The sequence below is a fragment of the Salarias fasciatus genome, chromosome 2 (assembly GCF_902148845.1).
Source record: "Salarias fasciatus chromosome 2, fSalaFa1.1, whole genome shotgun sequence".
Classification (NCBI taxonomy): domain Eukaryota; kingdom Metazoa; phylum Chordata; class Actinopteri; order Blenniiformes; family Blenniidae; genus Salarias; species Salarias fasciatus.
The window spans coordinates 27,403,937-27,430,407 of record NC_043746.1 but is presented as its reverse complement, the minus strand read 5'-3'; the positions used below and the strand labels follow the sequence as shown (position 1 = coordinate 27,430,407).

The window sequence follows — 26,471 nt, the reverse complement described above, 5'->3', positions numbered from 1 at the left end:
ACTGAACGAGGCTTCGCTAATAAATGAGAGTAATCGCCTGTTAATGAGCTTCCAAAATGCGCTCAATTAATATTTCTTAAAGCAACGTTTACAGGAAGAGATACAAGCAGCGAGGAAAAAATCACGGAAAGAGTCAAAGGCAACACTCTGTGTGAATATCAAACATCAACAAAAAGCATAAATTACACTGTTAATGAATTGATTAGTTAAAGGTGATTAAGAAAATGTAGGTTTTATAATACGGTCAATCTGAAGAAGAAATAAAGTTCAATTATATTTGATAGTATTTAATTAAAGATATTCCTAAGAGATATTCACAAAAAAGATTCAGAACAATGAATTAGTTATTGTAAAGAAAAAAAAAACTCACTGTAACGAAAGCAGAAAAAAATGAAAACAAACAAAAAGTCAGCAAATAAAGAAATATAAACGATATCAATGAAAACACCTCCCAGAAAAATCTTCTAAAAACAAATGTAACAGTTTCAAACATCAAAAATTATTCAAAAATCTAGAATATTTTAAATATTTAGCAAAAATGGGAAGAATGCATTCAAAACTTGTGATTTAAATGATGAAACTAGATTATAAAAAATAAATAAATGTCAACACTGCAATCCAGACCATAGAGCATCTTCCTCCCATTAACTGAAGGAGAAGCAGGAGCTGAGCTGCAGTACGGCGCTGAGCGTCTGACCCTGGTTCACCCACATCCTCCACATCTGGACCACTTTAAAGGGTCAACCGGCTCAGTTTCACCCGCCTGGGATTCTCATCCGGCGGCCCTCTGAGCTTCTTCGGCTCAGAATCAAGACATTCACAGAAAAAGAAACGTGAACCCTCCTCGTGTTTGCCTGAATTTGAAGCTGATAAACCGACGTGTGGAGAAGGTTTCGTCTTGAAGGAGCAGAAGTGTGATTTTTCCCGACTGCACTTGAAGGCAGCGCTTCGTGCACAGTGAGTTGGGGTGAGTTCGTTTCCGTCAGTCTGCTGCCAAAGAAAAGTCTCCACACGTGAAAAGTGCAGCCGATAGCATCACCCCGGCATCATCTGCAGCTGACTCCTCCACTCTGGTGTGTGCCGCACTTCAAAACAAGCGTGCTCTAGATTTACATACACATGCCAAAAGAAGAAAAAAAAAAGAAATATTCAAACATTTGAATCTGATCCAAAGCCGAAAACAGCTGCGTCGAAGCTCAAGCTCCAGAAACCCACCCACTCCAAACGTCATCCACTCAACAACAGCTGCAATCCGTTCCCACCTGCTGAGAGACAAACCACAAACCAAGCGCTCCTCAAACAACCACACCTCTATTGCCCGAAAGAATTCCTGTATTTATAAACAGATATCAAAATAAATCAAACAAACTAACGCCACATTTTCACCTTCAACAAATCATAAATCAAGCGCTCCCTCAAATGTCTCAGAAACTTGGGATTTCAGTTTGCTTGTACCAGACAGCAGGGTGCCACGAAACAAACGAACCCTCCTTGGTAAATCAGAGGTTAAAGAGTCAAACTTCCCTCTGGGTCACAAACAAGCGCACCCTGTACCTCCTCCCCGATGGAGTTGCAACGAAATCAAACGAACCGTTTCTCATCTCTTCTTCATGTCTTCCACCTTCCCGTTAAACCCCGTCCCCCTTTTCGGCAGGCACGTGGTGTATCTGAAATCAAACACTCCCCTCATATCGCAGAAGACTCTTCTCCACAACTAACCCCATCTCTTCTACATCCAGTGAAAATCAAATCAAGCGCTCCTTTCACACAGAAGCTCCACATGGCAAATGCACCTGCTGTGAAAAAATCATGAATCAAGCGCTCCTCATACAACAAAACACAGGAAAATTTAAGCTCAACTTTTCTTTTTACTGGTATTAATCTCCTCCTTCATCCACGGAACCTCATCCTTTTAACATAGCATGGACAGCAAATCAAGCGCTCCTTTGACCTCAAGAGCACTTCCACCAACTTCAGAGAACATTCCCAAGTCTCTTTGTTCCCACACCGCCCACATTCTCCACAGAACCGACCTCAAGCATGGCGCTCACCAAGCGCTCCCATCACGGCCCCGAGGTGCAGCAAGAACAAAATCAAACGCATCCCTCCTCCACTCGCCATGCCCATGCCTGGCATGTACCACACTCCTCCTCTGTCTGCAGCACTAATCCCCTCCCGTCCTTTATCCATGGTGTCCTCTAGAATATCACGGACCGCAAAACAAGCGCCCCTTTGACCCCAGGAGTGGCTAAAACACCCGGAAACAAACTCAAAACCTGCACCACCTTCAGCAATGCAAAGCAAGCGCTCCTTGATGAACTTCACAGCCTGCAGCTGCAGCAAAATCAAGCGCCTCCTTTCCAATTTCGTTTATCTCGCCTCACAATGCATGCATTGCTAATACAAAACAAGCGCTCCCATGATTTGTATCTTTTTTTTCCCCACCCTCTGTCTGCTCTCCCTGGTTTATGCATGCAAATGAAGCACTCCCCCCAAGAGGATTTTACTGCCCTGTTCAGGCTATTCAGCTGGAACGTGAGGCATCACAAACCAAGCGCTCCTGTGACCTCTAAAGCACCACGACAGGTTCTGAAATTCCTTTCCTTTCCTTCCCAAACTCCAAGAAGCACACCTGCCACAAAATCACCCTTCCACCCATCTTCCCTCATCTAGTACAGACAAAAATCAAGAACTCTTGTTTGTTTTGTTTTTTTTTACACAGTGTAATATAAATCAAACACACCTTTCTCTGGTGAGCGCTTGTCACCTTGCACAGTACATAATCTTGACACAAAACAAGCGGCCCTTTGAGAACGTCAATCTGGAGTGTTACACCCGACTGGTGTAACAGCTAAACAATGAAACACACCTTTCTCCATCTCACACCTCACAAGATGAACAACGACTCAAAACAAGCGCTCCCATTGTTCACTTTTGCTTCACCCCTTTGTCCATGGTACTTCCTTATTCTGACTTACAAATCAAGCGCTCCATTGTAAATTTTCAACGTGATCTGTTGTAAATCAGGTGCGACTTAAAAACCCTGAATTAACACAAATCAAGTGCACCTGTCGTCGGTTTTTATTTTTGACACACTAACTTGTCAATGAGTCATGCGCTTGTGGACCAAGCGCTCCTTTCCATCATCAAGAATTCTTTTTGCACCTCGAATATTGAACCGGCACTTGACATATTAAAACCGTTGAACCTGAGAGTAATCCCAACACACTGCAACATGCAAAAGCCCCGTTCCCTCCTTACAAGCATTAATCTCAAAAGCAACTGAAACCAAGCGCTCCTCATCCTCAAAGTAGCTGAATGAATAATCATCTCTCTCATGCACGTATTAAACAAGCGCACCCACAATTCAGCAGACTAACTGCATAAAAATCAAGCAATCCCACTCTCACGCACATCAAAATTACACAAAAACCAAGCGCTCCATTCTTAGGACCAACAACTCATTCATCAAACCACATAATTACTATGACATTACAAATCAAGCGCTCCTTTGATTTACTTCTCGTATGACTTGTCTCCACCATACCATGAGGATGCAGAGAACCGAACCAACCCCTCCTCTGACCACGTCCTCTTTGAGCATGTGGAGAGTCATAAAACAACCAAACCCATCAGTACCTCAGTGGTAAAAAGTTGCAAAAGTGAAGCGTTAAAGGTGCAATAAGTGACATTTCATCACACAACGCACTTCCCCCCACCCGCCACTTCCTCTCCTTCAGAGAGCGTTGTGAAGGTTGCCAGTTTGGGAGATTTCAAGTGAGTTCAGGCTGTGAGTTCAGGGAACTACGAAAACAGGAAGGATTTTAAATGCATTTATAGCAAATTTCTGACTTATTGCACCTTTAAGCTGCCATCTGGAGCGCTACGAACCAAGCGCTCCCCTCAACACCTCCTGACCTGAAGCTTAACCTTAACACACAGAATCAATGGCTCCTGTTTTTCTCTAACACAAACTGGAGCTGCAAAATCAAACGAACCCCTCACCCATTACCTATCCGCACTGAACTCACTCCTGTTAGCTGCTTTCCTGAATCAAGCGCACCCCTCATCACCTCAAGCACTTAGGAGATGCCATGCGCAATAAAAATCAAACAAACCCCCTCTTTTTTTTAATCCAGCTTCAGTTCAAATAGGCATTTTGAGCATAACAAAACAAGTGCTCCCTTTAGCACCTCCTGGCCTGCAGCTTCACCTTCACATGCTAGCACGTCTAACCAAACGCACCTCCTTGAAACTGGAGTTGTTTTTCTACCTAACATGTTCAGCCCTCCAGTTAATCCTCACTCCACAAATCAAGCGCTCCCTTCATTATTCCAGAACCTGGAGTCTCCATTAATGTGTGTTGTATGGCAGAGGAGCTGCAAAATCAAACTAACCCCTCATCTGACCCATGTCATTCCCGTGGGCCAGCATATGCATAACAAAACAAGCGCTCCCTCGAGCATCTCTTCACCTGAAGTGTCCCTTCATAGTTTCAGACCTCACCACACCACACAGCGGCGCCACAAATCAAACTAACCCCAGCCACTCTGCTAGAAAATGAGGGATCCAATTATTCTCACCAGTGCTCCACAAACCAAGCGCACCCTTGTGCCCCTTCTGACCTGGATGCAATCTGTGGTGGTATGGAAATCAAACCTACCTCTTCTTGTTGCTACAGCACAAAACAAGCGCTCCCCTCTGAACTTGAACTCACATCCACAGAGACCTTTTAACAATACAGCTAGAGTGAAACCAAACGCACCCTGAGGCCCCTTCTCCCTCAGCAGGCATTTCTTGCCTGACAAACCAAGCGCTCCCGAGATAACCTTTAGACACACATCTTTTCAGCTGAAAATGAAAATTGGAAATTAAGAAAATGATGAGAATTATTTAAAAAAAAAAAAAAAGCTGCCCACCTGCCCCCTCCATAATTCATCCTCCTGCCCTGATCTGCAGCGCATGACAAACCGAGCGCTCCCTTCATTACCTCACCGCTGGAGCCCCCCCTCTCACGTGCACGAGCACCTTCCTCACCCCCTCAACGGGCATGTGATGCACCACAAACCGAGCGCTCCCCCCTCCGCCCCCCCTCACATCAGCAGCCTCCTCTTCCTCCTGCAGCTGGCATGTGATGAGTGTAAAATCAAGCGCACCCCTCTCTCTCTCTGTACCTCCGGACCCGCAGCTTCACATCAACAACGGCTTTTCTTTTTTTTCTTTCTTATTTTTCCTGCAACATCACGAAAAATACAAAGCGGAGCTGCAGCTGCTCCTCCTCAGCCCCGGGGTGCATCAGCCCGCACGCCGGCCCCCCCCCCTCCCCGCCCCTCCGGGTCCGGGTCTTACCTCTGGAGCTGCTGAAGGCGGTGTACCAGGACAGGGAGACCAGCCCGCACAGCCCGAACAACAAGACCGTCAGGAAGGAGACATTTCGGAGCCTCATCTCCGGAGCCCCGGGAGCATGTCCGCACCGAGAGAGGGGGGAGCCGAGGGGAGGAGGAGGAGGGGGAGCGGGAGGAGCAGGAGGAGGACCGGGGGGAGGAGGAGGAGGAGCAGGAGGACCGGGGGAGGCAGCAGGTACAGACCCGGAGACAGCCGCCGAGAGCCGGAGAGGCGGGCGGAGCTGTTACCGTGAGAGCAGCAGCGGAGAGACTGAGGAGAGAGAGAGAGAGGGAGCCCTGTGTGTGTGTGTGTGTGTGTGTGTGTGAGAGAGAGAGAGAGAGAGAGAGAGAGAGAGAGGGAGAGAGGGAGAGAGACAGCAGACTCAGTATTACAATACTGATAATAATAATAATAATAATAATAATAATAATAATAATAATAATAATAATAATAATAATCTCTCTTTTGGAAGATGGCTCGGATCTACGTTTGAACTGCTCCTTTAATGATCCTTAATTGGTGCACATATACTGGTCGATTTCACTGCAAATATAATCAAACTGTCTTGTGAACTCAGGTGATATGTAAAATTTGCCTAAATTAATAATACTAACCTCAATATTTGCAAGAAGCTGCAACAGACGATTTTATTTGTTAAAAGACAATTTAGCTTCATTAAACTGAACATACTGACTAAACAAAGTGTTGCACAACTCTGCATATTGACACTTTAATTTCACAAGTTTTACTCAGTATTACACACACTTGATTTTCAACATACCAGTTTATAGAACAATCCACCAATGTGCCAATATAGAAATGTAAAAGATCACAGATTGCAGCCTTTACTAATTTCTATTGATAATAAGTGCAGCGTCATCGACGGATCTTATTACGCATGCGCACTTGGTAGCTCGTGAAGCGCTTTACAATAACTATGATAATAACATCTTTATTCATACAGCACATTTAAAAAAGAAGAGCTCCTACATTAAAGAAAGTATATTTAACAAACTGCAATAAAATTAATGAAGACATAAAGAAACAAGGAACTGATCTTTCGGGTCAGATAAAGTATTTCTATACTTCTCTGTAATGTGAAATAAAAGAACAGTGTGAATGAAATGAAACATGTCCTCCCTGCAGCTCTGATCTGTGGTGTAAGAGGTTTGCATGTTCTGCCTGAGCGTACAGGTTTCCATCCAACACATGCACTGAGGTTAATTCATGACTTTGAAAGTCGTGATGGTGTGAATATGAGAGTACCTGGGGGAAAAACTGCAGAAGATGGATGGGAAGGTTATATTACTACAACCAAGTGACTCAATCAAAAGTAAACAAACTAATAAAAACATCCTGAAGATGATGTCAGACTCTGATCCCACATTTATGAAACCGTGAAGGGAAAACTGATGAGGGATTAATGAAAAGATGCTGGATTTTCATTGACAGGCCTGCTCTGGAAAAGAAAAATAAAGGCAAGACACTCAAAACCCTGAAGCAATCTGAGAGATATATGTTCTGGATGTGTTCAGAGCTAGACACAATGTTATTGTAAGTTCACCTGTGTGCTCAGTGCTTCCCCCTACAGTGAGACAGAGGTACTGCACCGCCAGCTCAGACTACCAGCTGACTTTACTTTACTCTCCACACTTTGTACATTAGAATGAAATAATAATCTGTTCTGATGGAAAACGTGTCCAGTTGAATCGTTTCTGGATATCTTCACTAAAAATAACAGGATGTGTTTTTCTTTCTATTCAACTGAATAGCTTATGAACTGCAAATTTAAAGATGACTAACTATGAGTCATCTAGACATAGAAATGTCATTCTTCATCAGTTCAGGTAATAATCTCAGTATGCAAACACAAAACATACCACCTACACACATTTTGTAATAATACACATATCTAGTAACACACTCTATTATACAAATGATAAATATGCACATTGTAACTCTCTCTCTCTCACACACGCACACACACACACACGCACGCTCATACACACACACACACACACACACACACACACACACACACACACACACACACACACACACACACACACGAAAGCAAAACCTGCAGTGTTCCTTCTTTTTCCTAACGTGTCCTTAAACACAATATGTTGCCTCCTCCCGCCAACGTTTTTGTTTATTTGTGTGTTTGTAATGTGTGAAGTGCGAAATGTGTTTTAGCTCCACAGAGGAAATAATCAGAAACACTTAGAAGAAACTAAAACTGGTCCAGGTTCAGTTTTGTTGTGTCACAGCAACATCTAGTGGTCAGACCCTGCTGGTGCAGGTCTGCGACACAAATGGAAAAGTTCCTAAAATAAAAATAAAAAAAAAGCAGCAGATATATATATGTGTATATATATGTGTGTGTGTGTGTGTATATATATATATATATATATATATATATATATATATATATATATATATATATATATATACATACACATATACATATATATACATATATATGTATATGTATGTGTGTGTATGTATATATATATATATATATATATATATATATATGTATACTTTCTTTTTTTTTTAATTTTTGCAAATTTATTTAAAATGATAAACTGAAATATCACACATGTTCACTCCCTTTAGTCGGTCCTTTGTTGATTCCAGCCTCCAGTCTTCAGTCTTGGTCCTCTTCTTGAACAAGGTCCTTGTCCCCGGACCGACCAGTTTGGATGGGCACCCAGCTCCAGGAAGGGTCCTGCTGGTTCTGAATGAGGGAGCTCTGCAGAAATGTTTCTGGACCCTGACTCGGAGGTCTATAAACGAGACCTTTGACTTCATGGCCTTGTTAGTGCTCTGATGTGAACCTTCAGCTGTGGGACCTTAGACAGATGTGTGGCTTTCCAAATCACCTCTAATCACTTGAATCACTTGAATCACTTGAACTGACCCCAGGGGGACTGCAGTCAAGTTGTAGAAACATCTGCAGGATCTTCAATGGAAACAGGAAGCAGCTCAGCTCAGGGTTCAGTGTCATATGGGAGTAAATACATACATGTGATATTTCAGTTCTTTATTTTAATAAATTAGAAATTTCGAATAATCTGATTTAACTTTGTCATTATGGGGTATTGTGGATAGATTGATGAGAAAAAGAAATTGAATCCACTTTGAATAAAGCTGTAACATGATGAAATGTGGGCAAAGTGAAGGTAGAAGAGTTGAATACTTTGGCCGGCGGCACTGTAAAATTAATTGTTTTTTGGACAAAGTTGAACTTCTGACCCTCTTTAACTCTTTCTAAATGACCTGGCTGGCCCCTGTGGAGCAGTGGTTAGTGTGATCTCTTCACAGTGAGAAAATCCCCAGTTTGAATCTGAGAGTAAAACGTCTCACTAATAACATCTGAAATGTTTCTGTTCTCACATGGATGAAAGAAGAGTTTAAAGGATTAGAAAATCAGTTCTTCTTGTTTTTATTTGACATTTTTTTTGGAACTTTGGTTGCATAAAATGCTAGTGAAGAGATAAATTTCACATGTTTATCACTTAGAATCTTTATTTTCAGCATTAATTACATTGAATAATTCAAATACACGCAAACATTTCATGAAAGACAATAAAACGGAGTTTTCACTTCTTGTTAAAGACCAAAAAAGTAAGCTGAATGAATAAAGAAGGAAGAGGAGAAGAAGTCGGGAAGAGAGGATTTAGAATAGAAAACAAGGAGAGAAATGAAGATGGAAAGCAAAAGGAGAAGGAAGTAGAATGAAGGAGAACAAATGCAAAGGTGTAGGGGAGATTAGAAAACAGCAGAAGAGGGAAGAGGAGATGAAAGGATGAGGGAAGGAAGGGAGAGTCTGAAGGTGAGGAGAGAAAGCAGGAGGGGGATGGAGGGAGGCTAAAAGAGAAGAAAAACAGAGGAGAGAGGATGATGGAAGTGAGGAGAGGGGGTAAAAGTGATGGAGACAAAGGAGGGATGGAGGAGAGAAAACAGGACGAGTGGAGGAAATGGTGAAGGAGGAGAAAGGAGGGATGGAGAAGGATACAAGGAGAAATGATGGAGGAGCAGGAAGAGGAGGGAGGGGGAGGAAGATGAGGAGAGGATGAAGAGGCTAGAAGAGGAAGAGGATAATGAGGATGAAGAGGAGGAGGAGGATAGGTGAGGATGAATTGGATGGAAGAGGAGAACAGAGGAGGAGGAGGAGGAGGAGGAAGAGGAGGAGTAAATCAGTGTTGCAGACTGATGCGGAAGAAGAATCAGTCTCGGTGAAGGAAGAGGAAGCCTAACCGAAAGGGGCCCTCCTCCGGCGGACACACACTTGTTGATGGTGGCTCCAGTCTCCGGTTCTCCGGGCGGCTCCGGAGCTTCTCCCCTCCGCCGCTGCCGCTCTGGTCCCGGGTAAAGGGAGCCGGGTCTGCGGGCAGCGGAGCTCACGGACGGAGCTCACCGTGAGCCGCGTCTCCCATCCCTCTCCCAGACTCCATCCCGCCGCGGACACGCGCTCAGCCCCAGCGGATCGATCGCTCATCATTTATTCATGCCGCTTCCCGAGCGGGGAGCCCCGGGAGCCGCGCGGGGCGCGGCGGCCTGTCCTCCGCTCCGCGCCGCTGGGTGGCACCGCCGTCTCCGGGCGGAGGGGCTCTGATCTCCGCGTGGGGAGCCACCGCGAGGCGCCGACACGCCGTCGTGAATCTACGCTCCCCCTCTTTCCCCGAACGTCCTTTTTTTGCGGAGCTGCTTTTGGATTAATCTCCCCCCCTGAGTGACATGGATCCCGCGGGGCAGTGAGGCGGGGCTCTCCGGGAGGCACGCCGCGCTCGGCGCCCTCTCCGCCGGGTCGCAGCGCTGGCTCCGACCGGTGGAGTCTGCGGCAGCCGCGGCGACGTCTCCTTTACCGTGAGCCCGTTCTCCTCTGGAATTTAACCGGTAACCCGGCGCCCTGCTCCGTGTTTCTGTATTTCTCCTCTGGATAATTAGCCTCCGCGGTGGAGGGGGCACCGTGCGGCACACGCCCCGCACAGCGCCCCTTCTCCGGGCTGCGTCCGGCCCGGTGGGATGTCTCCCCGCCGGAGGGGGAACATTTCATAAAATAAAATAAAACCGCGAGCTGAATTTAGCTCGTCGTGCTGTTGAGATCCCTGAGACGATGGCCGACTCCGGCCGCCCCAGATCGGCCGCCGACCCTGACGCCGCGGACAGCCGGACAGCGAGCCCGCAGCCCGGCAAGAAGAGGACGCAGCAGTCCCCCGGGCTCCGGCCCCGCTACCACAGCTCCGGGCCCGGACACTGCTTCAGGAAAGTCACCCTGACCAAGCCCACCTTCTGCCACAGCTGCAGCGACTTCATTTGGGGGCTCATCGGCTTCCTGTGTGAAGGTAAGACCCCAAACACGGTCCTGGATCAGCTCAGATCAGAAAACCAGATTATAACAGATCCGTGGAGCTCCTCCACCCTGCAGCTGCAGACCTCTGCAGACCTGTTCATGGACATTTATCCAGAGTTCAGGCAGTTTGAGTCCGCCTCAGGTGAAACCAAACTGTCAGAGAGAGAGCTGACCTTCAGTGTTCTAAAAACACTCATATTTATTTTTATTCTCCTTCTTCACCTCCTCTCTTCATGTTTCACACGTTCCCTCTGCTGGGCTGCAAACTTCATCACGAATTCAACAGGCGAACCGAGAAGACACACACACTCACAATGGAGGACCACCAGTGTGTTACTGGGCAGACATGGACTCTGTGTGTGTGTGTGTGTGTGTGTGTTGGTGTCAAGTGTGTCTTGTGTGGCTGTAGCTGTATTTAAGCCCTGATTTACTTCCTCCCGTTGTCATGGCAACAGGAGACAGGCAGGGATGCTCCATGCAGGAGGAATGTGTAATTGTGTGTGTCTGTCAGTGGACAGAGAGGTGACTCTTCCTCTTCCTCTTCCTCTTCCCCTTCCTCTTCCTCACCAGCAGCAGCAGCAGCTGCGTGAAAAGCAGCAGCAGCCTCACTGAAAAGGCTCGGGCTCTGTTGCGTAACGTTTCTTCTTTAAGCTGTCACTTGGATTAACACAAAGCTCTGATGTCAACAGAGGACTTATACATAATGTAAAACCACGCACTTACATTTAGTAGGAATAATGCCTCTGTGCTGCTTTTCATGCACCTGCTGCATCTGTTCGGAGAAAAACACTTGACTTTTAAATGTGTTTATTCCGGGAATAGAGTCTCAGAGTCTTGATTGCACTGATTTATTTTCAATATAGTTCAAATTACTTGAAAAAAAAGCAAACATCCTCACTCTTTTTCATGCACGTTGTTAAAAACATGACATAACAACTGGAAGTTTTTGTATGAAGACACTCTTTTCCCCCACTGGAGAAGCTGTGAACACTCAGGTAGTAACAGAGCTCACCTGGAAAATGTATTTTCTGAAGTGTTTTGCAAATTAACCAAACATTCTAGTCTTGGAAAAACTTTTCTTCTCTTCACTTCTCTAGAAAAGCTGTGAATCATTTCTGCTTATGAAGATTAACGCTGTTATTAATAAGAAATTACAAATGTTTGAGTGATTATTATAATCGTGAAGGGGTTGTGTGGGAATTTCTTGTCTTTCTTATTTCGTTTCTTCATAATTCCACAAAAGCTGGCGACACTGCAACCGCTGCGTCTTCAAAAAACATGTAAAAACGGGTAGTGGTGTGATGGCAAGAAATCTGCTGAGTCACCATGTTTAAGAAAAACCTGTCCGATCGGCTGCGAGGTGACGATGAGCCTCGAAAACACAGAAACTCACACTGACTGATGGAGACAAGTCACGCCTGCTGGACTGAATTCACAGTCTTTACTGCTTCAAAATGTCACTTCTGAACATAAACAGTCATCTCATGTCAAAAAACCAAAGAGTTTCATCTTTACTGCGCGAGAGACTGTTTTGAAGTTAACTATAGATGACATTTATCTAGAAGATCAGTCTACACTCTTAATCTAACAAGTGAAACCTTTCAAATATATTTTAAGACCATCTGTTTGATCATTAGCATTAACATAACAAAGAATACCACAGAAGATATTTAAAACACTTCCGTTCCTGTTGTACATTGTAACTAACTCCAAGTTTCATATGTTCAATAATTATGAAGAAAAACTCACTTTATTCTTGTGTTTATGTGCTTCTAAAAACAACAACTAACTTCAAATTTAATGGAAAAAAGTAAAACTTTAGACTATTTTCAATTAAATACACATTTATGGAAGAAGTTCCCACCTTCGTTTGTGTATAATCCTGATAAATCTGGCTTAAAGTTGATAAAATTAGATGTCTGCTGAGTTAATTTATGCACTCTGCACTTGTCAGCCTCCTTTCCTGTGAATTCTTCAGATTCTCGGCCGGGTTTAGATCCGGTCAGTCGGAGCTCAGAAACACAGCAAAGCAGCTCGGAGGAGTTTTGTCTCTGCGGACCAGTGGAAAGTCGGGGGATTTGTGCTTCAAAATTGTTGAGATCCACAGAAATCAAAGTGTCCTCAGCTTTTTTGTTTTGTTCTACAGATGCAGAGAGTAAAGAGGCTTTCTGAACTTCTGCTCTGTGTTCATGTGTTATAATTCCGTCACATCTCTGTGACGATCTGCACTAAACGGATGTGAGTTCACAGATATGGCACAGAAATGAAGAGGCGGAAACACTCAACGCAGACTGATGATCTGTCCCAAACAGCATAAATCTGATGAGAAATTAAAGCTAAATATGTCTCTGCTTTTCATTTAAATTCATTTCTATCATCAGATTCTCTCTTTTTTGTCTTAATTTACTGTTTATTCTATTCTTCCAGAGCTCCTCTGTCCTCTTGTGTCCTCTGACGGATGAATACCATTAGTGTGATTGAATGATGGCTGTTGTCAGCGCTTCACAGTGTTTCAGTCTGATCTTCCTCCTCTTCCTCCTCCTCCTCCTCCTCCTCCTCAGTGTGCAACTTCATGTGTCACGAGAAATGTTTGAAGACTCTGCGGACAGTTTGTTCCTGCGTGACGCCGGCTATGATTCAGGTCAGTGAAGGTTCTGCCTCAGCCTGTTTCAGCAACAACAACAAAAAAAGCACATTAGGTGAAACTTTCTGCCAGTAATGTATATAAATGGAAAATCCACCTACTTATTCCATTTTTTTATGTCCCTGAAAGAGAAATTCGTCCGGATAATAAATGCAGGGAGAGAAAAATCCCTCCTCCTCCTTGTTGTTCTTTCACAATCACACCCTGAAAACAAAGGCTCCACAGTGAACGGACTAAACTAGATCAGCTCGTGTGAAGAAATCTGGGCTGAACTGAGAGAATTAGGAACTATTTACAGTCATGTTTTATTCCTCTGGCTGCTTTCTGGAGTTCTCTCAGAGAAATACTTCAGAATTTACTTTTAAATTTCAATTTTTAGCATGATCCGTCTTTTACATCATGCTTTCAGTTATTTTCTTTTAACTGAATAATTTCTTGGTGGTATTTTTTATCCTGATTGGTCTAATGTTCCTTCTCTTCCACGGTGGTGTTTTTTGGCCTGATGTTTCGTGTGCCTTCCTCTCTGCCGCCCCCTGCAGGTCCCGGTGGCTCACTGCCTCGGTCCGGCCGGCCACAAGAAGCGAGTGTGCTGCGTCTGCAGGAAGCAGACGGAGGGGAACGCGGCGCTGCGCTGCGAAGGTACCTCCGAGTGTATGTAACTGTAACCAGCTTAACCAGTTTAACTAGCCTCACCAGCGCCGTGCTGTCGTCACAGCGCTTCAACCCGCTGAAGCCCATTCAGGAAAATCTGTGAGAACCTGTCAGCGCAGACCAGAACATGAATAACACAGCATAACATAGCTAATCACATGAGTAAAAAAACAAATGAAAAACACACATGGAAATGAAACCACCTCAAAATAAATCCTGATTGTAGGACTGTATGGTTGATGTGTTAATTAATTCCCTGGTTCAGCTCCTCGCTGTGCTCTGGAAAGTTTTTAGATTTAATGGAACATCAGTGATGGTTGAAATGAGCCTTTGTATCTGAAGCTGGTGCTGATCTGCAGTTCAGCTCTTCTTAAACATAAACATAAACATGGGTCATTAACAGTACGATTTCATCTTGAGTGGGACAAACTTGTAAAAAATTGCCACAATAACCTGTAAATTTAACGTTTTTTTGTTGTAGTGCAGTGTCTACGTGATGAGATCGTCGACGTTTTCCCCAAAAAAATCAAATAATTACTATGAAAAAGAACAGCAGTCTCAACGTAAAATTAATTTTAATGAAACGTTCTGGTGCGAAATGCAGATAAATACTTCTATAGCTGTTGCATTATGAGTGTTTTTACAAACTCACCTCGACTTCGAGGCTCGTTTTCTTTCTTTCATAGCAGTATCGGCGATATCTCCGCTCCACTCTCAGAGTTGTGTTAAGATACTTTAAGAATCAATGTTTTCTTTGAAATGTTCACAATTTGCTCGGTGGTTTGTGGTTGGTTCCAGATTGGAGCCTCTTGCGGCCTGATTTTGGCCTTTGGGCCTTATGTTTAACATCCCTGCTGTTCTGACCTGTGGTTGAACCACAGACTCTGACTCCATGTCAATAACTTGTGTGTGTGTGTGTGTTTCAGTGTGTGAGCTGCACGTCCACGCCGACTGCGCCGCCTTCAGCTGCGCGGACTGCCGCCGCTGCCACCTGGACGGCGCTGTGGAGCAGGTGAGTCCGAGTCGCACGCTCGTCAGGAGCTCACGAGGAGGGTGGGGCGGCCAGATCGGTTCACCACAATCTGTTCCCGACTCCAGGATCTGTTCCACCATCACTGGAGGGAGGGAAACCTGCCGTCGGGCGCCCGCTGCGAGGTGTGCCGGCGCTCGTGCGGCTCGTCGGACGTGTTGGCGGGGATGAGGTGCGAGTGGTGCGGCATCACGGTGAGAATCCCAGCTCAGCTGACGCCGATCAGGGCTTTTCCATGCTGTTAAAGCCATTCAAACTGATTGCGATGGCCAGAATTCCATTACAATTCAACTCTGCAGTGGAGAATCTATAAGGATATCTTATATCATGATGCCCTCTAGTGGCTGTAGTAATGATGACAGCAGCAAAGTAAAGACTGATTTTGCATTTTTTCTTCATTATTTGATATTCAGCTAATCTCAGTCACAGTTAACAGTGTTTACCGTTACCACGGCAACATTTTCTTGCGTAGTTAGCGACTGATTGGCTGATTCTAGTAGATTTCATCGAGTGATCCTTCAAAATCAGCGACAGAGTAAAAATGTAGACGTGTGCACGGTGTGGTATGACGCTGTGTTTTCATGTGTTGTTTTTTTTTCGCACCCCGTGCACAGAGCCACGCGTCGTGTTACCTCAGCGTGCCACCAGAGTGCATTGTGGGACGTCTGCGCGGCATGCTGCTGCACCCGAGCTGCGTCCGCCTGCAGTCCAGGAACTTCAGCAAGATGCACTGCTACCGCATCACAGAGAGCTGCAGCCACGAGCTGGGTACACGCACGCACGCACGCACGCACGCACGCACGCACGCACGCACGCACGCACACACGCACACACGCACGCACGCACCACATCCTGTGTTGATTTTGACAGAAAGCAGTTTGAACCACAAACGTTTCCTCGGTGAGACTCTGAGCTGTGAAACTGGCCTTCATGTTTTCTCATGACATAAAAAAAAGATGTTTAGATACCATCAGAATACCTGTGTTTAGTATATTTATATACAATCTAAAAGTGTAACATGTTATGTACAATTCTGTGAAATAAAAAAAACATTTGTCATGAAAAGTGTTAAAAAAAAACATTTATAATGGAGATGAAGGAAATGAAGGATATTGACGTTTCCAGCTGCTTGTTTGAGTCATGAGTTTCTTCTCTCGTTATCTTCTGACCTGCTTCCCTCCTTTTCATCAGATTTCTCAGACGAGGTTGATCCCTGCGCTGCGACGTCTAAAGACGCTCCGCCGGCTGCTGCAGAGTTGGGTCAGTCCGCGATGTGTTCAAGTACCACAGCCTCGATTTTAGAGCTGATTCATGATATTTGAGGAAGATCTGCCAGAAAAAAAAAAAATCTTACTTCCTCGTTTCTGTTTTCTTGAAACCTTTCAGAGATGAAAAGTGATTTTTCACACTTCTCTCTGCAGGTAAACAGTTCTTGAAGGTGTTCGACGGCGATGATGCAGCGAAACGCGGCTTCTTCAGGCTTGTCTCCACCTCCAGAGCTACCAGGAGCGAGGAAGTGGTGGTGGGACACACACACACACACACACACACACACACACACTCAGACTTGGTCAGAGACGTACTGATTAAACCCTCTCCTCTGTGTCGTCCTGCAGGAGGCGTCACTGAGGGCCTTCTACCTCCCCGGCGAGCCGCAGGACTTCGAGCTGTGCGAGTCCGGCGGTCTGCAGTGTCTCCACAGCGACGACGTCCTGAACCGGAACGGCGGTCCGGACAACCGCAGCGACGCCTGGCTGCTGAGGGCCAAACCGCGGCAGGCCGAGGTCGTCAGGGTTCACGCCGGCTGGCCGCGGTGAGCAGCCCCCCTGGGATCCGACTCAGATTTACTACCAGTCGTCTTTTAGTCTTTTTTTTCTTGATGGATTGTGCCGATTCCTCTCGTGCTGGCTCCTGATTTGAATGAATTAAGTTCATAAAAACCTCCTTCACGTTCTCAGATGGCCTGTTAATGTTTGTGTGTTTCAGGTCGGGCGACACGTTTGTTTCCGTGTCGGTATCGGCGAGCAGCACGGTGGAGTCCGTCCTCACTGAGGTCCTCACTCAGCTGCACAGACAGGTCCTGAAACCCGAACACGATGCTCCACAGAGCTGCAGGAAGTTACAGACTAGTTAAGAATGCTCTGATGGCTTTTCGTTTCAGGATGAAGACGTGGCTAACTTCAGTCTGATGGAGGTCTACATGAGCAGCAAACAAGGTGAAGCTCAAACAGCCCTCAGCTCCACCGTCGTTGCTCATCTTCAACTGAACTTATTTAAAAAAAAAAAAAAAAATTATAAGAAAAAGTCCCAACATTTCTACAACACATACCTGCTGAAAAGCTGCGAGCACTTGAATCTTTGAAGTCTTTTTTCTTCTGACTCTAGTTACATTGTAGCCTTCAGATAGTTTATAACAGCGTGTTTCTGTACGATCTACCAAGCTGCACAACTTCAGCACCTCCAAAAAAATTATGCTCAATTCTTCTAAAATAATGTGCCGTCGAAGCACATCAAAAACCAAAATAATGATACATTAAGATAAATAACAGACTAAAATGGTGCAAAGTAATGAAATTACTAGAGGTGGATAAAAAAAAAAAAAATTCCAAAGTGACAATTCCAAAAATGAATGACTGGTATTACTAGTAATAAAAATGAGACATGATAAAAAAAAATATGGCCAAAAAGGACAAAAAAAAAAAAGTTACTGAAATGGGGGACGTCACAGTTCAGACTCAGACGCAGACAGATACAGGAGATCAATCGTTTCAAAACTTTTATTTACAGAAAGAAAAACAGAAACCAGACCAATCTAGTTGTGCCAGATAGGAGCTTCCTAGGAGCAGAAACAGGACTCCAAACTTCCAACACAACTAGTGAGGACTCTGACAGAAATGCTGGCCAACCCAAACAGCAACAAGAAACCAACAAGCTGTGAACATAAAGGACTGTGCAGGAACCCAGAGAACCAAGGAGCCAATAACTGAACTGAAAACCTACAACCCGGCGCGGGACAGAGCTGAGTGAGAAGGGAGCATAAAGGAGGTGGGATCGTGGACGCTCAGCCAGTGGAGCGATCGGGTGAAGAGGCTGGCGCAGCAGCCCAGAGGGTTGAGGGCCACGAGACTTTTCAAGCACAGAGTCGGAGCGAAGCAGAGGAGGATCAGGGGCGTCATCCAGGACCTGGTGCAGCAGGGTGACTCCTGAAGGTTGCAGAGCAGGGTGGAGCAGAAAGCAGCAGAGCAGCACAGGTTCAACTGACTGTTGGTAATTTTACAGTCCGACGCTGCACTCCGCTCTGAGCCGGCTTTATAGGGTGATAAATGGTTTGGAGTAGTCCACGCCCCACTGCAGGTGAACGCACTCAGGTGATCAGCTGCTTCCCTGCACCAGTCCACACCTCACCCACCAGAAGACACAAATAATAGGACACAAAGTGACAAAAATAAGATGAAAATGGCCAAAATAAGATAGAGAGTGTACATATTTGGAAACAAAATGAGAAAAATGAGACACAAAGTGAGTAAAATATGACCTCTTAAAATACTCACTGACGAAGGGTTAAGTTGTTGATTAGACTACGTTTGTTGGACAGAAGTTGTGTTTGTGTGTTTCAGTGCAGAGACTCACACTGACGCCTCAGGAGAGGATTCTGGAGAAACTGCAGGAGATCAGGAAGGTACGGCGACAACAAATAACAACAAAAACAGGTCAACGAGAAAAGCGCCACGCTTCAGCACTTCTCGCCTGCTTTCCCAGGTGTCTTTGCGGCAGATGAACCAGACTCGTTTCTACGCGGTGGAGAACAGGAAGTCACCTGTGCAGGTGAACCTGCTGATCGGAGGACTGCCCCCCCTGCTGGCCAAAGAGGAGTACGTCCAGATGATCCAGGAGACGCTCGCCATCAAGAGTGAGTCCGCTCGGCCCTCACCACACCCAACATTCATGATCAGCACACAAATACACACGAGCCAAACACATTTTTGTGATCATAATTATATGTGGCAGTAAACAAAACTAAACAACCCAGGACGTTTGCAAGGAAAAGTGAGAAAAAGGAATAAAACATGAATAACATGTAGGAATTGATGTTTTTTATTCCTCTGAATTCCTGTAAGTTTGAACTCAGTTTCAGTTCCAGTTACATTTTAATCAGTTGTTTTTGTTTCAGTGTGTGAAACTTTTGGTTCATAGTTTCTCTCCTCCATGTCCTTTCTCTTTCCTCCTCCTCCTCCTCCTCCCTGCAGGTCACCTGGTCTCCATCAGTCACATCTACAGCAGTCAAGGTGAGTCGTTCACGATGGAAACATGAAATGAAGTACTGTTGCAGCTGTAGTGTGAACTGATGAAGTCTTTCCAGACGAGGCTGACTGTGGTCTGGTTCAGGTGCGGTGGCGCTGCAGATCTCCTGTTTTTCCGAGGCCGAGCGGATCTACATGTTGGCGAAAGACTCGTCCGTGAACAACAAGCCTCTGACCTCTGTGGTCATACCGGAGATCATGGTGACGCTCCTGCGCTCACTCCATCCTTTCCACTGCGTTTGGTTCCTTTTTCACGCTGACCGCTTTTCTCTCTTGGGGTTCTCAGATCAACAAACTGGGAGACGACGTGTGTCCCCTGCTGGTGTTCGTCAACCCGAAGAGCGGCGGCCTGAAGGGCCGAGAGCTCCTCTACAGCTTCAGGAAGCTGCTCAACCCCCATCAGGTCTTCGACATTTCCAACGGAGGGCCGCTGGCAGGGTGAGGTCCTGCAGCAAACCGCTCCGCACCAACACGCTCAGTACTGAAAGACACAAAATCAGCTGTCAGGAGACGCAAGCACACTTCAGCCGAATGGAAACAAGCAACAGAGATACAAATAAATGGAAACTAATGAGGCAAAATGACAGGAAAATGAGCATAAAGATATGTGAAACCAGCAAAACTAATGAAAAGCAGTTAAAATTCTATTTAAATGTACGATAGTTGCCAAAAAATTACAAGAAAGTGCAAGAAGATGAAAGCAAACATCAAATATCTGCAAACAGAGACAAAAATAACATGCATACAGCTATAAATATGAAAAAAAAAAACACTATAATACATTGCAAACAAGATGTCAAAAGCACATAAACTTTGAGTCAAAACAACCATAAAAGATGCAAATAGAAGCACAATGGTGAGAAAAAAAACATTAAACCTTAGGACTGAGATGTTACACAAGATCAGCAAAATCTACTCACAAACCACAGCAGCGAAGAGCACAAAGAAGAAAAGAAAAACCACTAGCAAATGCAAAACAGCAACAGAAGATGAACATTTAAGATAAATACATGCAAAGCAAATAAAAAACTTATCAAAAGATGCAAATTCTACTCAGAGAAATGTGCAGTGTAACCGTAACTGAGTGAAAACAGCAACAAATAGATTAAACTTTGCATTCAGAAATAAATAGTCCAAAAAGCTGCAAAACAAAGAATCACTAAACAGCAGAAACCTGCAGAAGACTCTGATCACAGGAGGAGAGAAAAAAGCAAAGATCATGAAAGATTTGATCTGTAGCAGCGAACGCAACACACAAACAAGAGCATTTTTCAGCAAGAGGAGCCACGAGTTCTGTTACTGTCCTGAATGTGTAGAAATACAGACATCAGGACGAAGCTCTGCTGAAGCGTGAGAAGAGACTGAGAGGCCGATGTTTTCTGGTCCTCCTGCAGCCTCCACGCCTTCAGGGAGCTGCCCCGCTTCCGGGTGCTGGTCTGCGGCGGGGACGGCACGGTGGGCTGGGTGCTGGGCGTCCTGGAGGCCGTGCGGCACCACCTGGTGTGCCGGGAGCCGCCGATCGGGATCGTACCGCTGGGAACGGGTGAGTCCCCGCCGCCTCCGCTCTCCCGCCCCCGTTCCTCCAGCTAACCCGTCTGTTTTCAACCCCTCAGGTAACGATCTGGCTCGGATCCTCCGCTGGGGGCCGGGCTACAGCGGCGAGGACCCCCATCACATCCTGGTCTCCGTCGACGAGGCGGACGTGGTCCTGATGGACCGCTGGACCATCCTGCTGGACGCTCAGGACATCTCAGAGGACGGGAAGGACAACGGCTTCCTGGAGCCGCCCAAGGTCGGAAGGAAATCAGTTTGGTTCTGTTTATTCCTGTGTTCATCTCTTTAAAACTCCCTCGTGTGTTTTCCAATCAGATCGTCCAGATGAACAACTACTTTGGTCTGGGCATCGACGCCGAGCTGAGTCTGGACTTCCACCAGGCGCGAGAGGACGAGCCAGACAAATTCACCAGCAGGTGAGACGTCTTTCCTCTTCTGTTTTCATCCACCTGGAAGAGAGGAACGGCGGGAACCGTTGGGCTGTGCTCCCCCCCCCCCCCCCCCCCCCCGCCCCCGCCCCCGCCCCCGCAGGTTCCACAACAAAGGCGTGTACGTGAAGGTGGGGCTGCAGAAGATCAGCGCCACCCGGAGTCTCCACAAAATCCTGCAGCTCCAGGTGGACGCAGTCAACGTCCCCCTGCCAAACATCGAGGGGCTCATCTTCCTCAACATACCCAGGTAACGCACACACACACACACACACACACACACACACACACACACACACACACAAACACTCATTAATTACCTCAATCAATAACCTTCAACCTGTGCATGTGTGTGTGTGCAGCTGGGGTTCTGGTGCTGATCTGTGGGGGTCAGAGGTCGATGGTCGCTATGGGAAACCGAGCATCGACGACGGTCTACTGGAGGTGGTCGGAGTCACTGGTGTCGTGCACATGGTGAGAAGAACCTGGGAGACACACACACACACACACACACACACACACACACACACACACACACACACACAGGTTTCCACCAGCTGCTAACCGTGTTTGTGTGTGTGTGTGTGTGTGTGTGTGTGTGTGTGTGTGTGTGTGTGTGTGTGTGTGTGTGTGTAGGGGCAAGTGCAGGGCGGTCTGCGGTCAGGCATCCGTATTGCTCAAGGGAACTACATCAGGCTGACGGTGAACAAGCCGATCCCGGTGCAGGTGGACGGGGAGCCGTGGATCCAGCCTCCGGGTCACATCATCATCTCGGCCGCAGGACCAAAGGTACGCCCCGCTCCGTTTGTCCCTGCAGGGCTCCCGTACTCTGCCTCTGAACTTTTCTCCTGGATCCAACCCTCAATCATCAAATACAAGTTCTCTAAAAATATGGAAACATTTCAAGGAAATATTCCCAACTTTCCAGCTGTATTTGATTTATTCCAAAGAAACTGTGTTACATCAGACAATCCAGCAAGCATGCATTTAGTGCTTGTTATATATACATATATACCAATTTTCACACGTTTGGAATAAAAATAAATAAATAGGGGTTTTATTTCCCAACATGCCTTATTCTCTGTAATTCTGTGTGATATAACTCTCATGAAAATGATATAAAATTAGTTCTTTTTGCTCAAGATGGAATATATTTTAAACAGAATATTAAATAAATTTAATTTTTACAAACTGAAATTCTGAAGTAAATCATAGCAACTTCCCACAAATTTTACTGCTTTTTTATGCTGATGACACACAACTTTATATTATAGTGTCATCACACTGAACAAGAACTGAGCTGTGTGTGAGCTTCAGGAATGAACCAGCTGCTGCTCCTGTTCTGCAGGTCCGGATGTTGAGGAAGTCCAAGCAGAAGCAGAAGAAGTCGGCGGCAAGGGACGGACGCTCGGAGAGTCCGTCGTCCAGGAACGGAGGACACTGACAGGAAGCGGAGCTCCGGCATCTCGCTCGCCTCCAGTTCGTCCTCAAGGAAACATGTGAGATGGACCATAGCTGCTGCTCAAACCACTGGATCATTTCTCCTTCGCCTCTGTGAAATCGTTTTTTCACAGACATCAGAGGACCTCGTTCATGAAGCATCGAGACTCCCAGAAGCTCAAAGCATAAACCACAGTGAGCAGCGTTTGTCTGACATATCAGACTGCAACAAACGATCCTCCAGACTTTTTGTTTACTCTGATCTCATAAAAAAAACCTCCAAGTAATCACTTGTTTTATTAAACTCGTGTGGTAAAACATGCACTTAGCTGCTGTAGTGAAATAACATAGCCTTAAAACGATGAGGAAAAGCTACAGAAGTATTAAAAATGAGAATATCATTGAAAAAAACTCAGTTATTCTTTAAAGATATAAGCTACCAAGGTCTAAATGGTAAAAATTTTATATCTTATGTAATATTGTGATATTTTCAGATACAGTATTTGAGATTGTTGTGACTTAAAATGATTTAAAACATACTTTCCCCCAAAAGTAGTAGATTCAAGGTAGATTCAGCACATTTGAACCTGCAAATTTTCCTGCAATATTGAAAATTCACATGAAAATCATCAAACCCATGCATTTTGTTTCAATAGGTTTAATATAAACACATCTTTAAGTAATCCAGAACAAACAATGAATTAACAACAGTTGTCAAGAGGGATAAAAAAATAAAATCCTGAGTAAATTCCATGTACATCAATGAAAGTCAAGCAGAAAAAGTCTGTTTTGCATGATTCAGAGTTTATTATGACCTTTGAAAGTGATATATTTCAATATTTTGGGTCAGAAAGGAGATTTTTCGTCCTTGGTTGTTATTAACAGGAGGTAAAAGTTAAAGGTGTTTTTAAATGAAAACTGTGCTTCATTTTAATGGACTTTATCTCCTTTAACCGATGCTTCTGGGAGCATTTCGCCTGTTCTATAAGTGCATTTTTTAATTACATTGTTGAAGGACAACGTGACCTGTTCTGTTACTCTGAGATAACAAAACCGGCGAGAAGAAAATTCACTGGAATCATAGAAAAGCAGGAAGAAGCGAAGCTGCTGGAGGTCAAACTGGTGCCTGTTTGAATCAGAGACAGGAAATTAGCTGTCTGAAGAATATTAAGCAACAGTAGACACTAAAACCTCCATCAAGCTTTGCTTTAAGTCTCAGTTTTCCAGAAAGCTCGCACAGCTGATAGTTTATCAAAACCACATCGTGCCTCTGCCAATGTTGAGATAGCGACCGGAATCACCTGGAAAACCACACGCTCGCAGTACGAAGCTAAAAACGGAGCAACATTTCTTGTTTCTGCATCAGAGTGGAAGGAGTTACCACAAACTATTACTACTAGTATTAGCAAAAGGTAGTAAAGTGTCCGTAGAAGAATTCCTTGTGTACATTGTGTAAAAATACCTGTGTTCTTAGCTAAGCCTGCTAGCAACAGCTCTGTTGCTGAAACTAAAAGTTAAGTTTAAGTCAAACATTAAATGTTAACACAATCTTTAATGTTGATGGATGTTTTTGAAAATGGATATAAATGAAGGATATGATTACAAAGAAAATGTGCAAATAGCCTACAGAAGCACATTATTAGCAATAGCTCACTGAGCTAGCTAGCTAGCTTTACTGCCAATTAAACTTTGCTTTCTTGAGTTCAGGGTTCAGTTTTCATTTAGTAATGAAAACATGGGGTCTGACAGCAGCGGTGTCTCTGTAAAAACAGATAGAAATTTAAACTTTTAGGCTAATAAGCTAAGCTAATTTTGCTGCTATGAGTTCATCCAAAGATCGCAGTTTGGCCCAACACGACGGAGTCCCGGCCGAGTCCCAACTCGCTCCACATTTCTCCCGATTTTCGCTCCGTGGCCTCCGACTGGAAGGACTTTATGAAGCAGACACTTCGTCCACATTCCCAGAGCGTGAAGAAGCGCACTTTTTCAAGGACGGCTGTAAAACTGATAACAGATCTAATGCTGATTCTCCAGCTCTCGATGTAGCCTCAACAGTATTTGATTGATGTAGTATTTATACTTTTTAAAGATCTGTGAGAACAGATATGTTTCGATGTTTTGGTGCTAGAAGACATCATGTGGTATCTCTTCGACGTGAGATCTGAGGATCATGTTTTTTTTTGTTGTTTTTTTTTTTCAAAGCCTCAAACTGAAGTTTATATACTTGACAAAATGTGGCATCTGTTGTCCGAAGCTAAATTTTAATGCAGAGGTGTTTCTGGCTTTGGACAAACAGATCTCAGATGGATCGACGGCATTAAGCAACGCGCCGCGGCGTTGGTTGTGTTTCTCTGTAAGCTAGTCGGTTGTGGCTGTGAGTCGTTTTACTGTGCAGATATGAAACACCGTCCGAGTGTCTGTGACGTGCATGAAGTGCTGTAGTTCTGCCCCCACCCTGAGCTGAGTGTCGTGCGTTTTCGACCGTCTTCCTCGTGCTGATTAGTCGGTTTTTCCACCGTCACAAACAACAAGACTCACGTCGTCCTCTCGGTTAGTTTCTTAAGACTTCAGCCACGTGTTTGAATGTCACAGATGTTTGTTTTTTTTCATGGAGATGATTCTGGGGCTGAGGAGCATCTCTATGAATCCGAGCCCTGATGTCTCATGATGTGTCCGTGCAGTAACACTCCAGACTTTTTGGACAGTTTACATTGACTTTAATGTTTGTTTGTTTGCTGTTATTCGCACAGCGACCTTCATTGTGTTTGTGCTGAATGTTGATCCTTCTCATTGTGCCTCCACCGTGGCGTCTCGCCACCTGTTAATGCTCGGCCCGACCTTTCACATTTTGACACGCCCATCTACTCACCTGTCTACCTTCAGTCTACCTTGTGCCTCTTGGCCCAGCGTCTCTGACAGTTTGCACCGCCCTGACTCACCTGTTGACCTTTGGCCCCGCCTCTCAGACACATAGCCCCGCCCCCAGACCCCGTACCGAAGTGTCTACGCTGTGCTGTTGTTTGTTGCCGTGGTGTGTTCACCTCCAACATGCTGAGCTCATGTGCCTCTAGACGTCCGTCAGACTCGTGTTCTTTGGTTTGCTGTAACTCTTCGTTTTTACTCGCAGTTTGATGAAAGAGATGATTTGTATATTTTTGCAGACAGAAGCTGTTTTTTTTTTTTAGTTCAGAGGTTTTAACTGTAAATTGCACTAATTGTTTTAAAGATGCTCTTAGATGTGACCGTAAGGTTGTTAACTATGTTGTCATAACTGAAACTGGATATATAAATATAGATATATGAATATATGTTTAAGTAAAGGATTCTTATATATGTTTAATCAATAATAAACTAAGGACCATCTAAGAACTAAACTGTGCGTTTTTTTATGTGGCTAAAAGTGCAAGAATTTCTCTATGAAGAAGAAACATACTAAAGAGACACTACTGCAGACAAACAACTACCACAAAGAGACAAAGCAACTGCACACTCTAAAGCGAAACAAAGCAACTCAGATACAAATCAGTCACAATCATCATAAAACTGCAGCTCATGAAGTTTCTCATATATATATATATATATATATATATATATATATATATATATATATATATATATATATATATATATATATATATATATATAGAGAGAGAGAGAGAGAGAGAGAGAGAGAGAGAGA

General features: G+C 44.8%; 2 protein-coding genes across 2 annotated transcripts in view; one reads left to right on the top strand and one right to left on the bottom strand.

Moving 5' to 3' along the window:
- Positions 1-5,623, bottom strand: part of mgat4b (alpha-1,3-mannosyl-glycoprotein 4-beta-N-acetylglucosaminyltransferase B) — a 55,257-nt gene extending 49,634 nt beyond the window's left edge. The window contains exon 1 of the mRNA XM_030117835.1: positions 5,350-5,623. Within this exon, the coding sequence (XP_029973695.1) occupies positions 5,350-5,446 (97 nt within the window). The 5' untranslated portion in view covers positions 5,447-5,623. The remainder of the gene's footprint in view (positions 1-5,349) is intronic.
- Positions 5,624-9,606: 3,983 nt separating this feature from the next.
- On the top strand, positions 9,607-24,520 carry dgkq (diacylglycerol kinase theta). Its single transcript, XM_030117788.1, has 23 exons — positions 9,607-10,736; positions 13,306-13,385; positions 13,928-14,027; positions 14,966-15,051; positions 15,138-15,263; positions 15,684-15,837; positions 16,261-16,329; positions 16,491-16,591; positions 16,686-16,882; positions 17,056-17,146; positions 17,231-17,285; positions 18,687-18,748; positions 18,829-18,979; positions 19,317-19,355; positions 19,456-19,571; positions 19,657-19,808; positions 20,765-20,913; positions 20,984-21,162; positions 21,240-21,340; positions 21,456-21,602; positions 21,715-21,826; positions 21,989-22,141; positions 22,701-24,520. The coding sequence occupies exons 1-23, from the start codon at positions 10,508-10,510 to the stop codon at positions 22,794-22,796; spliced, it is 2,745 nt and encodes a 914-aa protein (XP_029973648.1). The 5' UTR covers positions 9,607-10,507; the 3' UTR covers positions 22,797-24,520.
- Positions 24,521-26,471: the final 1,951 nt, after the last annotated feature.

Excerpts from the sequence above, each read along its gene's own strand:
- dgkq (XM_030117788.1), top strand. The coding sequence starts at position 10,508 with ATGGCCGACTCCGGCCGCCCCAGATCGGCCGCCGACCCTGACGCCGCG. Across the intron at positions 14,028-14,965 it reads CGCGGCGCTGCGCTGCGAAG|TGTGTGAGCTGCACGTCCAC; the intron begins GTACCTCCGAGT and ends TGTGTGTTTCAG. Across the intron at positions 21,163-21,239 it reads GCTTCCTGGAGCCGCCCAAG|ATCGTCCAGATGAACAACTA; the intron begins GTCGGAAGGAAA and ends TTTTCCAATCAG.